Source organism: Denticeps clupeoides, chromosome 2, assembly GCF_900700375.1.
Source record: "Denticeps clupeoides chromosome 2, fDenClu1.1, whole genome shotgun sequence".
NCBI classification, from domain to species: domain Eukaryota; kingdom Metazoa; phylum Chordata; class Actinopteri; order Clupeiformes; family Denticipitidae; genus Denticeps; species Denticeps clupeoides.
In genome coordinates this window covers 34729453-34744253 of record NC_041708.1, presented here as the reverse complement: position 1 = coordinate 34744253, position 14801 = coordinate 34729453, and the positions used below count along the sequence as shown (strand labels likewise).

The 14801-nt window shown below is 42.9% G+C and overlaps 1 protein-coding gene across 3 annotated transcripts in view; it reads left to right on the top strand.

Annotated features, from left to right (window-relative positions):
* Positions 1-14417, top strand: part of sema5a (sema domain, seven thrombospondin repeats (type 1 and type 1-like), transmembrane domain (TM) and short cytoplasmic domain, (semaphorin) 5A) — a 98922-nt gene extending 84505 nt beyond the window's left edge. The window contains exons 17-23 of one of the 3 annotated variants that reach the window (XR_003748925.1): positions 1016-1225; positions 5895-6065; positions 8213-8368; positions 8924-8968; positions 9131-9342; positions 10031-10199; positions 12344-12476. Coding sequence is in view for 1 of the 3 variants with exons in the window: in XM_028970384.1 (XP_028826217.1) it covers positions 1016-1225; positions 5895-6065; positions 8213-8368; positions 8924-8968; positions 9131-9342; positions 12344-12463 (914 nt within the window). In the remaining 2 variants the exon portion in view is untranslated. Of the gene's footprint in view, positions 1-1015; positions 1226-5894; positions 6066-8212; positions 8369-8923; positions 8969-9130; positions 9343-10030; positions 10211-12343 lie in introns of all 3 variants that reach the window. The other 2 variants (XR_003748924.1, XM_028970384.1) reach the window with 2 other exon arrangements.
* Positions 14418-14801: the final 384 nt, after the last annotated feature.

The following is a 14801-nucleotide window of genomic DNA, read 5'->3' as shown; positions in this document are numbered from 1 at the left end:
GGTAGAACAGCATGTTATTTGCTGCCAGAGTGGTCATCAGAGTCCGAGGTCGCTTGCCATCATGACGAGGAGTTTGGCGCTGTGCTGCAGATTACGCAACACCCCATTGGCTTTTAGAGGATCCTGCCTTTTGGAGCAGCACCTCGATAAAGCGTCCAGGTCGCGGTGAGAGGCGGCTGAATCCTCCGCCCCCACGGAATCAATAAAGAGTCAAGTCTCAATGGGCCTGTCAGCACGCCAGCTCTTCACACAAACTTAGATCTCCCCCAAGGTCAAGTGTACCTACAGAGAGGTCAGGCTCCAAATGGGTAAACACGGTCAAAGCTGGAAAATGAATACAAAACACCCAGCAGGCAGGCCTGTTTATATTTTCCCATGAAATTGGATTCATTATTTGCTGTGGTTGTAACTCAGCATCTACCTGGAGTATTTCATTATGATAGGGCTCAAGTAAAGTGATATGCTGTTTTCTTTATTTTTTTTTTCACTTTGAAATGCAAGTTTAAAGGTTAGGTTGTCCTCAAAATTGGAAAACAAAATGTGCATTTGATTAAGAGTTGCAAGGTGCTGGATTTGCACAATTTTCAGCCTCCACTCTCATGCGCTTTTAATTTGCCCTTGCAGCATTGGTGGACCATTACATTACCAATTGGAACAACCAGTGGTAATAACAATAAATTATTTCTTTCGTCAATGAAGGTAAAATGGAATCTAAATAATTTAATAGATGAACATTGGCAATGGACAATTCAGTTTTCAATTGTGTAATTCCTACTTTTTTATAATATTCTATAATTTTTGTATAATTATGATGGTGTCATAGTTGGTGGCATAAAAAAAGAGAGCTGATCTGTTTGAAAAAGAGTTACAACAGTAAGCATATAGATTCTAATACATCATGTCCATGGTCATGAGTTTTATCAACTAATCATTTTATTTTATTGTTATTTGAATTCATGTGCACTGCTGTGCCGAATAGTGAAACACTTTCTGCTGTCCTGCTATTTCTGCTCAGGGGATCTGCTGCGGTCAGGACGAATCACTGGGCTCACGGTCAACGGTGGCTGGTCGGCCTGGAGCTCGTGGTCTCAGTGCAGCAGGGACTGCAGCCAGGGCATCCGCACCCGAAAGCGCACCTGCACCAACCCCAAACCCAAATACGGGGGCATCGCCTGCCTAGGATCTGCACAGGAGTTCCAGGAGTGTAATGTCACACCCTGCCCAGGTGAGGAAGAAAGGGAACCAAGGGGACATTATGCAAAAGACATTATGCACTAAAGCAGTTTGTGCCGTTTATTCCCGTACACGCTTATTTCCAGCCCAACACATTTTGATTCTGACACATTCGTGCTGTTGAGATACAGTGCACCACCCATGGTGATCAACTCAAGGACTTTCAGCTCAATTTTTCTCCCCTTGTAATGCCAAGTGCAAGACTGCTGTGTGTCTGTGAAAGAAAATGGATGCGTCTGAAGAAAAAAATTGTTCCCTGTTAGGAGGTGAGAAGACCCCAATTTACAGATGAAATTTAAGCCCAATCCCTGTGGCATCATTGCGTGTAATTACATGGCGGGATAATTATTCTCCAGGCGGCGAGGAGCTGTTCGCCATCGCCGGAGCCTCTGACAATGTGATATCGCTCACTCTGGCGCTGGAGGGCGGGGCCGCCGCTAATTAAATGTGGGCCTCTCTCCTCTCAGTGCGTGAGGGAGCGTGCCGCCGGTGCACGGCTATCGAACCGTACCTGGCCGAAGATGGGGCCTCACACAAGCGCAGAGGGGTTCCTTTCTAATCGCTATTAATCAAATACCGTTTGAGGGGCCCGGCGTCTCAGTAATCCTGCTTGCCTAGGTCCTCCTCAGCAATCTGTCTTCATATGTGCTGATGCGCATGGCCAACGGCCGGAGCCCCTAATCACATTGTTGCTAATCCATCCACTTGGGAACGGCGTGTAGCCCAGAAAACAGGACAAACAAATGGGGGCCATTATGTTGACCATCTCCTCTGCAAGTACCATTATCCATTATGTCATCCCATTAACCTATACACATTAGTCAGTACCTTTTACTCCCTTATAGTTCATCCATTTTCAGCACTTACCTTGATTTTGGTCATTTGTCTCAACTTACGGTTGAGTTTTGAGAAATGCTGATATGCCTTCAGTTCCTCTTGTCAAAGCTCCTCAAGTCCAACATTCTCATTATTTGTGTGTATTTTGAATTGTTTATGCACTACTCTTCATCCAAAAACTACAAAATCAAGAATTTTTTTTTTTATGGATGAATGAAAAAACATGAACAAACAGGATTTCTGTTGCTCTACAGCAAAAACATTGAGTTCTTGATAGCTGGCAAATAACACTACCGAAAATATCCAAGCATTAAAATGGATTATCTATCAAACATAAATTTTCCCTACCCAAATTGATTATATTATGTGAGTGATCACATTTTGACTGGTCCCAGTTCTAGGCTGTATTGTACCAGTCTAAAACTGTCTGCATATTTTTAGTTTATAGTAAAAAAAAAAAAAAACAGAGGATCGCTAAAAAGGAGAACCAATCCACCATGCCAAGTGCTGAAAACAAGTTCTGTCCGTGGACTGTGATGGGAGGTTGTCTGTATGTGTTAACTGTCCACCCAGTCCTGTGACGTGATTGGCTGGTTAAAATCTAACCCCTGGTCTAGGGCCATGGGGGAACAAGGGTGGTGAAGATGTGAGTGTAGGTGTTGTGTGAAAACGTGGGGAACATTGTACAAAAATAGTGGCAGAAGTTTAAAACATATACACACACACACACACACACACAGGTGAAAGCACCATGGACACTACTAACCCTACAAAACCCCTAGTCCTAAGGGTTAGTAACACACAGGTTGACTACCTGGCCTTCCAAAACTTCCAAAGCGCCCACCCACTACTATAAACAGACACTTACCTATGGGTGATATATAGGAGCGTGCTCATACTACCTTTTCCCTGCACATGGGGTTCACCAGTCCACCGTGTATTGAAATAACATTTCACACAGAAAACCCCCCACCCAATAGTGCAATAAAAAAGAAAAATATATATGTATATACACACTAAACTAAACTATACTAACTAAAACTAAAGCTTAAATACTGTACAGTACAGGTTATCTACATTTACGGCATTTGGCAGACGCCCTTATCCAGAGCGACTTACAACGTGCTTTCAAGTTACCATCGATGAAGAGATCAATTCCGGTTCACTAGGACCCCAACTATGAATACATCTATTTAATTCACTCTGTTGTAGATTCTGTACACAAAGTTTGACAAGAAAATTACAATTTAATCTAAATATTCTTTAAAGAGGAAGGTCTTGAGCTGTCGTTTGAAGGTGCTCAGTGACTGAGCTGTTCTGACCTCGAGGGGAAGTTCATTCCACCACCGCGGGGCCAAGACGGAGAAGAGTCTAGATGAATGTTTTCCTTTTACCTTCAGAGATGGAGGGACCAGGCGAGCAGTACTGGAGGCTCGGAGTATACGAGGTGCAGTGCGAGGTGTTATAAGGGCTGTGAGGTAGGATGGTGCTGCTCCATGTTTGGCTTTGTAGGCCAGCATCAGTATTTTGAACCTGATGCGTGCAGCTACTGGGAGCCAGTGAAGGGAACGTAGCAGAGGGGGGGTGTGGGAGAATTTGGGAAGGTTGAAGATCAGTCGTGCTGCTGCATTTTGTATGAGTTGTAGAGGTCGGATGGTACATAGAGGTAGACCAGCTAGAGAAGGAATCTACATGAGCGGGAAAGATTGCTGATGTGAGTTGAGAAGGAGAGTTGGTTGTCTATTGTTACGCCAAGGTTGCGGGCTGTTGCGGGCTGTTATCTCAAAAGCACAACTATGTCTCTACTCAAAGATAAGGCAATTCTCTAAACAGGCACAACTCCAAGATCGACAGAATCAATGCCAGCCGACCCATGTCTTCATTTTTAATGGCCTAAGAAAAAACACAAAGCTCCACCCGCAGACGATCTCCTGACGAGGGTTTGGGGGGGAGGAGCCTGAGAGATGATCCTGGAGAAGACAACAAAGCAAAAACAAACCAACATGTGCCCAATACACTGCATATAAGAGACAGGCTGAGGGATTCCTTGTGCTTGCGCACGGTCCTGTGTGACACTCAAAGATAATAGCACTCCACAGCACACACAACACAGGGAAGAGCACGGAATTCGTGTTGGGTATCCGCTTTGTAGACTTTGGATCACACGGGGCTTATATAGAGGAGCGAATGAGACAGAATGAAGACAGAACTATCACTATCTGTGTCGATGGGACCTGGGGAGAGACCGTGTTAATGAACCCACCACCCGGAAGTGCAAAAGGTAACAGCAAGTGCACATTACAGGACTGGGACTTACCAGGGAGCCCGCGGCTATAAGCAACACGACACAGACACAGATCCTAATAAATTCAAATGTAAACTAAATGTAAAAATAGCATTTAGCTGTTTATTATTTAAAATAATTTCCCAATCCTGGCCTGGGACAACAACCTGTCATTTTCAGTGTAGGTGGGTGGCATGTTTGTTTTGGGGTTGTTGAGGCCTGCTGGTAAGGCCATTGAAATTGGAACTGGGTAAAGTGAACATCATCCTCCCTCAGCTCAGGATTTAGTCTTGCCGTGTGAAATCCACAGGCTGGGCTTGATGTCAAGCATCTTATTGTATTTGGGAAAGAGAGAAAAGGGGTCTCTGGGAACTCTATTCATCTGGGCTTTGAAACAAATTAATCTTTTCTTGTTGCTGGAGCCCCTGGACCAGATGAGAATATTCGTCATACGCAGACAGGAATTGACTGGTCTGTCACTTTCCAGTAGAGAAATTGCGAGTAGATGGCAAAAATCTCTAAGGGGTTCAATTACGCATTCACTACTGTTAAAAACCAATCTAGAACAATCCCCGAACACTTGGCACAATACTCATTGTGGCTCTTCACCCACTAATAAAAAGACGTGCAGCGCATAAAAGCGATACTTACATTGCAACTTAAATTCCAAACGGCTGCCTTTGTTCCTATCCTGGGTTTCAGGATATTTAGTTGAAGCAATTACCCCCGACTTTCAATTGTGACATCTGGAGTCATGGAAGATGTATTAAGGAGGCCGGGTTAATGGGAGCCAGATACTTTATTTAGTTTCCTTAATTGCCAAAGGGGTCATGCCGGTGTGAGAAACGTTGTGTTCGCACTGCATGCTTGCCTCTGTACTGCTTCACACACACCGTTATGTGTGTGCCCTCGTGCTATTTCTTTTCTCCTTAAATGAGCTCAGGATATGTGAGATAATTCTGAGATTAACCATGTGAAGTCCATTTCACGTCCATTTCACACCGTGTCCAGAGCTGTGTGCAGAATCCTTCTAAATGAATGCTACGATTATGTAAGATGCAATATATATATGAGGGATGGAGGCAGTGTAGGGCTATGATGTGAGGTTGGAAGACTATTTCTGCTCCACAGATAATCACTACTGTCAATGCTGCACAATACTCGTGCCAGCTGATGAGAACTGCAGAATATACAGTATATTTTATGAATTCTGAATACTCTGCAGCTTCTTTTGGAATTGTTCAGTATTGCACAAGGATGATAATAACTATGTTCACATTTCCAGTAGCAGTCAACTCAAACACAAGTGCATCGCCAGTCTAAGTGCATTGTAATGTGTGATTGGCTTAGAGGCGTTTTCAGAAATGACATATTCAGAAGGTCTCTTTAAAGCATGAAAGTGCTTCTCATGAGAGAACCAGGAATTTAGCATGTATCTGCAAACAGAACATCACTGAATTAGTTTGCATTTCCTCTGCTTCTGAGAAGATTTCAGAAGTGTAATCCTTCACCACTAATGCAACTTCTTCTCCTCTTGCAGTGGACGGGAGTTGGTCATGTTGGTCAGCCTGGTCTAAATGCTCTGTGTCGTGTGGAGGAGGACATTACATGCGCACACGCACCTGCAGCAACCCCCCACCGGCTTATGGTGGAGACATATGCTTGGGCCTGCACACGGAAGAGGCCCTGTGCAACACACAGCCATGTCCAGGTACACACTCAAACTACAGTACACTCACCTATGAACCGGAATGCCACAATGTCACAGATTCAACTTACTACCACTGAGCCTGAGCAAGACAATTAACCTTCAGTGTCTCCAGGGGGGCTGTCCCTGTAACTACTGATTGCAAGTCACTCTGGATAAGAGCATCAGCTAAATTCCTTAAATGTAAATACACATGCAGATGGTCATATGCATATAGACTTACATATATTCTCACACTTACTAAGCTGCATGTAAATAAATGCATTAAATAAATGTACATATATTTAACAATTTTACACTGTGCACATATACTAGAGGTGTGAACCTTCACTGGTCTCGAGATCACGATGCATCACGATGCATTCACGATGCAATCCATAAATTGTCCATACATTGTCACATGATGTTTTTAAATGCAAGAGTTAAGGTCTACAATGAGCAGGAAACCTGTCAGCATTGTTAAGATCACATTTTCCTCCATTTCCACTTGGTATGTGTTTCGAAGTGGCAGAAGGTACACTAACTCGCTTTGATTCTATTGGTTTAAAAATGTTCCGCACGGCATGAAACTCCTACCCAGAGCGGCAAGCAACGTCATTATGATGTACTTGATTATATTCTGCACTGCATCGATGCAGAATCACCATGATCTGCATCACGATGCATTGATTATACGATTAACATACCCCTAACTTACACCACCTGTCAAAGTTTGGACACACCTACTTATTTGTGGGTCTGGCATTTTTTTCATTAAAGAACAAAACTGAAGACGGGACTCTGAAATAACCCATGTGAGGTTATGTAATAAATGTAAAAAAAAAAAGCAAATAAGAGTTTGAAATTCAAATGTTAGAGAAACATAATTTCTCGAAAGCAGCAAGATTTTGCTGTGATTGCAGCATTTCACACTATTGTCTTCTCGGCACCACCTTAAGTTAGATAATGTGCACGGTTTCTGTAAAAAGAAGTATAAACACTCTCTTCACACAGCACTATATTAAAACCACTCCAATCTGATGTTACCTGGCAGAAACCACAAGAGACCACAAGAGAAAATTCTTTTATGCATTTGACTCCCAGGAAGTTGGCGTAGACCAATCAGAATTAGTTGTTTTCACCATGTTGCTCCCGTCGTCATTTGCCGACCCTTGTCGTCTCCTGCTTGCGGGTGTCGCCGCAGTCCAATAAAGACACATCTTACATTTTCAGCAGTCCTGAAGGTTTATGCTGAACACTTTCTTATCATTCACTCAAGTTAATGATCATCTCGGCTTTTGATGAAAACAGTGAACAAAGAAGCCATGAAAAAACGAAATATGTTTTTGCGTTGGATTCTACAAAAATGGCCTCTGTGTGCATAAAACTCATACAGAGAACGTGTGATGTTAGCATTAATGTGAAGATTTAAGGTAAAAAGTATATACATGTATGTATCTGTTAGGAATATGTCATCTATATATTGGTAATCCAAACCTTTTAACCGTAATTATTGCCTTTTTTTGTTGCAAAATGTCAGCCAAATGTCTGAACTTTTATTGAAATGTAGGTTTTATACACACGGTTTACCTTTCCATGTACAAAGCTCACCTTCACAAGTGCACTTTTATCTTTTCTTGTGGTGTACTGATGGACCATCCTGCATGCTTAATGTAGAATAGTAGATTATCATGGAGACAAGCACGTGAAAACGAAAATGTCACACTTTAAAGCAAAAGGTTCGTTTCGGTGTCCTGATTGAAGTAAATGCAGGTAAATTACTGCTGGGTGCAGATGAGGCAGATGGAGGTGTGATTGGAGGCTGGCTTATCAGAACGCAGTAAGGTTAAAAAATGGAGAGTTCCCTCAATGCAAATGTCAAGTCATCCATTACCTCGATCCAGACAGACGCTTACAGATGACCTTTCATAGGTTGCAGTCGCCCGACTTCTATCACTGAATTAATTACAACTAACAGGGATCCGAACGACCGTAGAAACCTCCACGGAGAGTTAGCAGGGGCTGCCCAACTCGTCCATTTCTGCTCCGAGCTTTATCGCAACCTTTCACTGCAATCACACCCTGATCAATAACTTCTAATTAGCTTGTGACTTTTTCTTTTTAGAGGGGTTAATGTTCGTACTCAGGTCACATCTTTCTTCCTCCTGCAGAGAGCTGGTCTGATTGGTCGGAGTGGTCGCCCTGCGACTCCTCCGGCTTCCAGACGCGCGTGCGTCACTGCGACGTGCTCTTTCCCATGGGGAACCAGTGCTCGGGGAACAGCAGCGAGATGCGCTCCTGCCTCCCCGACTCCAACTTCATCCCAGGTGGGTGCAGCCTTCCCCCCAACAACTCCTTCCATCGACAGGCTCGTAACGTGAGACACACCAAACCATCGATTTGTAGCTTTGCAGGGATAATTAGGCTCTCGTCCATTTCCCCTTCCTAAGTGGGCTGATCGAAGGAGCACATTACAGCGATCTCTTACAGTATCGCCTACACGCACGAACCCTCTAGTGGGCGTGACAGCCAGGGAGTAACAGGGAGAAACATAATAAACTCGCAAATCCGACAAAGATGTGCTGTGATATCCCTCTGCGGCTGGGGGTAAGCTGTGGAACTCCGGGAGTCTGGAAAAGATCTGGGAAAAATGGCCTCATGTCCTCAGCAGTGCACCAGCCCTTTTCGGAGTAATGTGTCATTATGCCTCATTAGAAGAGTCTTGTACTCCATTTCTTTTAATGACTCCTTAAGCAAGTTAATTATCGGCCATTTAGATTTTATGGTGATGTTTCGTTCTGTATTTGGTGGCAATTTTCGCTGCTACCAATGATCTCATTTGTCAGCTTAACAAGTGCTGCTTTCATCTTTTTCTTCTTCAGAAATCCCCATTGCTCGGTCAAGTCATGACGATCGGCGATGTGGAGGTAATTTGCTCTCTTGTGATGGTCATCTTGCTAATGGACATTGTATAGAACACAATGGCTTTGGACGACTGTGCTGCAGCGTGAATATTTTTGGTACCTGTGTAATAAGGTTCCAGATTTCCAAATCCATCTAGTAAAAGTCCCACCTTGACCTGTCCACAGATTTCAACGTATTCCACATGATTGCTGTTGGCCTCAGCAGCTCCATCCTGGGCTGCCTGGTTACTTTGTTGGTTTACACCTACTGCCAGAGGTACCAGCAGCAGTCCCACGATGCCACGGTCATTCACCCAATATCTGCGGCCCCACTCAACACCAGCATCACCAACCACATCAACAAGCTGGACAAGTATGACTCTGTGGAGGCCATCAAGGTCTGTAGAGCACTGTTCCATCTGTAGGCTGCACATATTTCCATCACGCATACTGCAGTGTAGCAGCGGCAGCCTAGGTTCAGTGGGTGTTAGCTGGTGTGTGTGTGTGTGTGTGTGTGTGTGTATAGATGCGTAATGTATCGTGTCGTAGATACTCATACTCTCATATACTGCTTTCTCATAAGTGAACAGGCAGCCACTGCCAGCACTAGCATCTCACATTACAGTTCACATTGTTAAAGAAAGTCACTAATGAGAATTAGAAAAAAAAAAAAAGATTCCACATGCTGAACCAATGAAAGCCACTGACATTGTACCTTCACTCAGGAGAGAGAGAAAGAGAGGCAGAGAGAGAGAGAAAGCTATGAAATATTGATCCGTAAAAGCCTGCAGAAAAATCCGATATGTTGGTGTTATAGTGAGCTGCGTGACTGACAGCCCATCAGATGAGAGTAGTAACTTTGACGGCTCCAGGAGAGCCGTACCTGGCAACGCTGATAATGGCGATAACTCCCACGATTGATCAGCTTGCCTTGAAAATTATGGTGCATATTCCCAAAACAAAAGCCCTCTAGACTAGCATTTCCCAGATTTATGTTATGGAGGGCACTGCGTCCCTGTGTCCCCCCCCCCCTCTCTGTCCTCTTCCTCTATGGATGACCATTCCTCTCACCGTTCCTCTTTGCAGCCTGACGTTTCCGTACTGTTGCCCTTGGACGACCACAGCATGCGCCAGGCTCTGTCTTCTAACATTGGCGTGACGCGGGGCCTGGAGATTTTCTACTAACTCTGACCGACCTTGCACCTTCTGCCTGTCCGACTTCTTCCGAATTGCGCCTCCTCCTGTGAGCCCTCTTGTGCGTGGCAGGTCGGCGCCACTGCATTGTGTTCGCCTGCAAACACCATCATCCATACCCATCCCGCAGGGCAGCTCTGGGGCTTGTGAGAAGGCAGTGTTCTCCATAAGTTTCTTCTGTTTCTTTTGCCTTTTTTTTTTTCTCTCCGCTGTTCGTTCCTCTTCTTTTTTTCTCTCCCCTCTCTCAACGCCCCCGTGTCTGGCTTTCACCTCCGTCGCATGCTTGTGGCCTTCGGTCTCTCACAGTTCCTGCACTAATAGTCTTGTTAGTGCAGATTAATCCTTTGTCCTTGTATCTGTCCATTTACTCAATCATCAGCGCCTTCCTGGTCCTGGTCGCTTTTTTAGTTTACCAGGATCCAACTCGTGTAATTATTCTTTCCAATTATTCGGGGGGGATGGGAAGAGCTCATAATCTTTTTTTTTTTTTTTTTTTTTGTATCAAAAGCTCACGATGAGAGACCAATTACAGTGATTCATGTGACTTATGTGGCAAAAATACACGCTTTGTTCCTTCTGTCGCATCTGGTGCATATATATATATATAGCTTTAGGTTTTTAATTAGTTAGTGCAAGATTCAGTTGCAACACTCTGGTTTCAGTGTAATAAACTGTGTGCAATAAAAAGGGCTGAACAGAACAGTCCTGGACAACAGAGGCTTCATTTTGTATGCAGTTTGCACTTGCAATATTTGTCTCACTTGGGGAAAGCCTGTGGATAATGGGATCTGAAAATGGGGTTTCAGGTGGGGGTGGGTCTGTTTCTTTAAGATGCCCACTTAAAGAAACAATGCTGGTGGTGGAAGTGGAATTTTGCCAAAGTCTAATGTTTTATGTTGCTGTTGTTTGGCGAAAGGATCTTAAAATGATCATGCAGTCTCTGCCGGCAGGTTTATTGTTATCCAAAATGTGAATTAACTTCCTCAAGTTCAGCAAGAACATCAGCCATTACATTATGACTAGTGAAGTGCATATTATTGATTATCTTGTTGCCTTTATTATTTCATTTCAACAGTGTTGAAGTTGATGTTTAGGATGCTTTGACAAGGATGAAATTGTGATGGGTAGAGTGACAGAACACACATCACAGTTTGCTGTATATGTGGATGACGACCCTTGGTCACAGCCCAAAGGACTTATAATGGGCCACAAGCAATAGAAGGCGTCCTGGCCTGATGAATGACATTTTCTTTTAAATCATGAAAAAAGGATGGCCAGCTGCTTGTGCATTGTCAGCTATATTTTTTAAATGTAATTATCTGAGTAAGATACCATGATACCAGCCTGCACTATGGGAAGACTTCAAGCTGGCAGGAGCAGTGTGATGCTTTGGGCAATGTTCTACAAGGAAAACTTATATCCTGCATTCATTTGACATGTACCACCTACCTAGTCCTGAGACATATAAACCTGGCTCACAAATGGCTGCAGATACCAGATACCACAACATGACTTCCGTGCCTGGTAGGGCCATGGCTATTTTGTGCTCAAAAATAGCCATAATGTTATGGCTGATCGGGGTAGACGTGGAATGTAAAGTGACTGTGGCAGAGCACCAACACGATTGAATTGAACCCTAAGTGTCCATAATAAACTTGTAGCAGTGTCTTGGAGTGTGTTGTGTTGCAGCTACATCCGACGGCAGTGCAAGAATATGCTCACAGGTACCAGGTTATTTCAGGTTATGGTTGAGACTCACAGCTGTGTTCAGCATTTGGTCCCTTCAAGAGTGAGCTATTGGGGTGTTGTAGCGGAGGTGAACGTACAAATACTGTGTATTCGATTTCAAATTTTGCTCTAAAATTTTGCTCACAAATAGCCAAAATGTCATAAATCTATCAACTGCTTCTCATTTTTGTTTTGCTGTTTTGATATGGGCTTATTATACTATTACCTTGTAATATTGCATGAAGAGCTGTCAGGCTGCACCCTCCTTGGGCGCCATTTGGTTTGGTTACAGTATTTAACATCAGCATGCCCATGTTGTGTTGATCCCCGGTACTTTATTTCGTTATTTTCAGATCACTGCATTTTCTTTTACCTTTAGTGGCCTAAACAAAGGTTCATCCATACAGATGAAATAGTATTATTGTTAATATTATGTATTATTAGATCTTGACTGACCTAATGCCTCTTTCTTTGCAGGCCTTCAATAAGAATAACTTGATCCTGGAGGAAAGAAATAAATACTTCAACCCCCAGCTCACCGGAAAAACCTACACTAACACATTCTTCACAGATGTGAACACCTACGACGACTATTAATGTGGCTTCTTACGTTGGATTGACACATGATAAGGACACCACCATCATGCATACTGTAGTAGATTTATCTTTTTTAGGCTTTTTTTGTGGTCATGATGTTAAAGAGACTTTCTGTGTGGGACCATGTCACCATCTACTGCCAGTGAACTCATGCGCCACGCCTTGCTTTCAGAGTTAAGGTAGGATGCCAGCGCCAGCAGGTGCATGAACTTGGGAACAGTTCCAACTGTGAAATTTTTGCTCCTCAACATTCACACTCCCCAGGAGAGTCAGGAATAAGTTAGTTGGAAGAGGTGTTTTTTTTTGTTTTTTTAAATTCCTGTGAACTCTCTGAAGAAGAAAAAAAAGAAGAGAACTTTTTATGTTTGAGAGAGGAGAGACATAAAGCGCTTTGCATGACTTCACCAGACAGACTATTTTGTTGCTTCATTTATTTGCATGGTTGAATGCATTCCAGCGTCTGGGACCCATCGCCCGGGGGACATCGCCCAGGGGACAGCTGTGTCTGCGGTGCTGTGTCAGCAGCCCCTGTGCCTCGCTGGGGAGCCTCCAGGGTGCCCAGCGCACTCGCCTCCCCGGGCTGTCGGGCCGACTGAGCCAGAATTGTAGATACTTTGTAGGCCATTCGTCAGCTGGGTTCATGTTTTCTTTGTCATATGGGACTCTTGTTAGTCGAGCTGGTATTGTTGGTTGAAATATCGATGTTCTGTATAGTAAACTCAGTCGAGTAAATGTAATGGCAGTATTATTTTTGTGTTTTTTAGTGAGTCACACGTGACAGTAAAGTGCACTGCAAAACACAAAGCAAAATTACTAATTTTGGCAAAACATTTTCATGAATTAAATGTAATAACTCCAAATGGTTTTGGTGAGTAATGCAAATAATACAAAAATCATTTAAAGTAACTGTATTGTTATAAATAATACAATGTAATACAAAAGAGGGCTGCCAAAATTAACACGTTAATTGCTACAATTAATTCATAAATATTTAACAAGTTAGAATAAATGAATACAATTTTCACAGTTGGATTTTATTTACTTCCTGTGAGGGGGTTTGACCTTTGACATTCATCTTAGCCAGAGACAATCCCTGCATAAAAATGGAGATGCATGGTGAAGGGCCGTTTTAAGGCCGATAAAGAGTTTTATTTTTTATTCTTATTTCATGATTTAAAAAAAATAAACTATCATTTCATAACTATGATGAATAATGTTTTTAGATTTTTATTACATTTAGGCCCACAAAGGGTCATGACCTCACTGCTAGGTCATTAATTCTGTAGGTCATTCAACTGTGTATAATTTCCACGGTGTGTTTTGCAGTCCACTGTGTTATACGATACTAAAATACACAATAATGAATACTGGCATCAGATTGGCTCCAGAAGCCTCACTGGTCTGTATGTGTGTGTGTAGCTTTTTATAGACCTTCATTCACTGATGAACAGTGCTAGTTAGGCCATGCTAACTAAAAACAGTCATGCTACTGTCATTCATTTTTTAATATAAACTAAAGGTATCTTTACATTTTTTATTACAAGAATACCTAATACACTTGTTGCTTATGTACATAATTTTTTTAAGACATCCAGGTAACAAAATGAAAACCACAGGGTTATTAAAAGTAAACCAATGAGACGCTTCAGTTTTCATCCTTCATCATTAAAGCGCCTTGTTGGGTCTCTTTTGATGATGTTCTGGTGATTTTCAAGCTCCTGTTTAACAGAGCATATAAATTGTATATCACATCAAATCATCCTTAACACAAACTAAGTAACACTTATTCCAACTGTTTAGATTTTTATTTGTAAAAAAAAGTCTTTTAAAAACACCACAAGTATTTGATACTTGAGGTTCCTCATGTTTCAATTTCTACTTATCCTGTCTTTTTTTTTACTTGTATGTTTTGTTTGCTTGTGTGCATAAATTAAAACCGCTTCCTACACTTTGATAGCTGTCCGTGTTTTGGCCTATGCAGCTCTTTAGCCTGCTGTAAACATCGCACAGGTTCACTGTGATGATGGATGGTGCTTCTCGCGTGGGAAGGGTACCTGAAGGATACCTGGCCATTTGGCTTCGCGTGACGTTGCTAAGCGCAGCAGTCTTATTCTCCATCAACCTTCAACCTGATGGGCCATCTGTGTGAAAGGGTAATTGACTAACTGCAATTAATCAGGCCGGGAGCCGCTCGTGTGGAGGGAATGCTGATGCGGCGGAATCCATAGCGCTCCCCCAGAGAATCAATCTACCTCTACCTTGGCTCCTATGCACTGTAGTTTAGGTTATTGTCACCGGTTACTGTGTGTGTGTGTGTGTGTGTGTGTGTGTGTGTGTG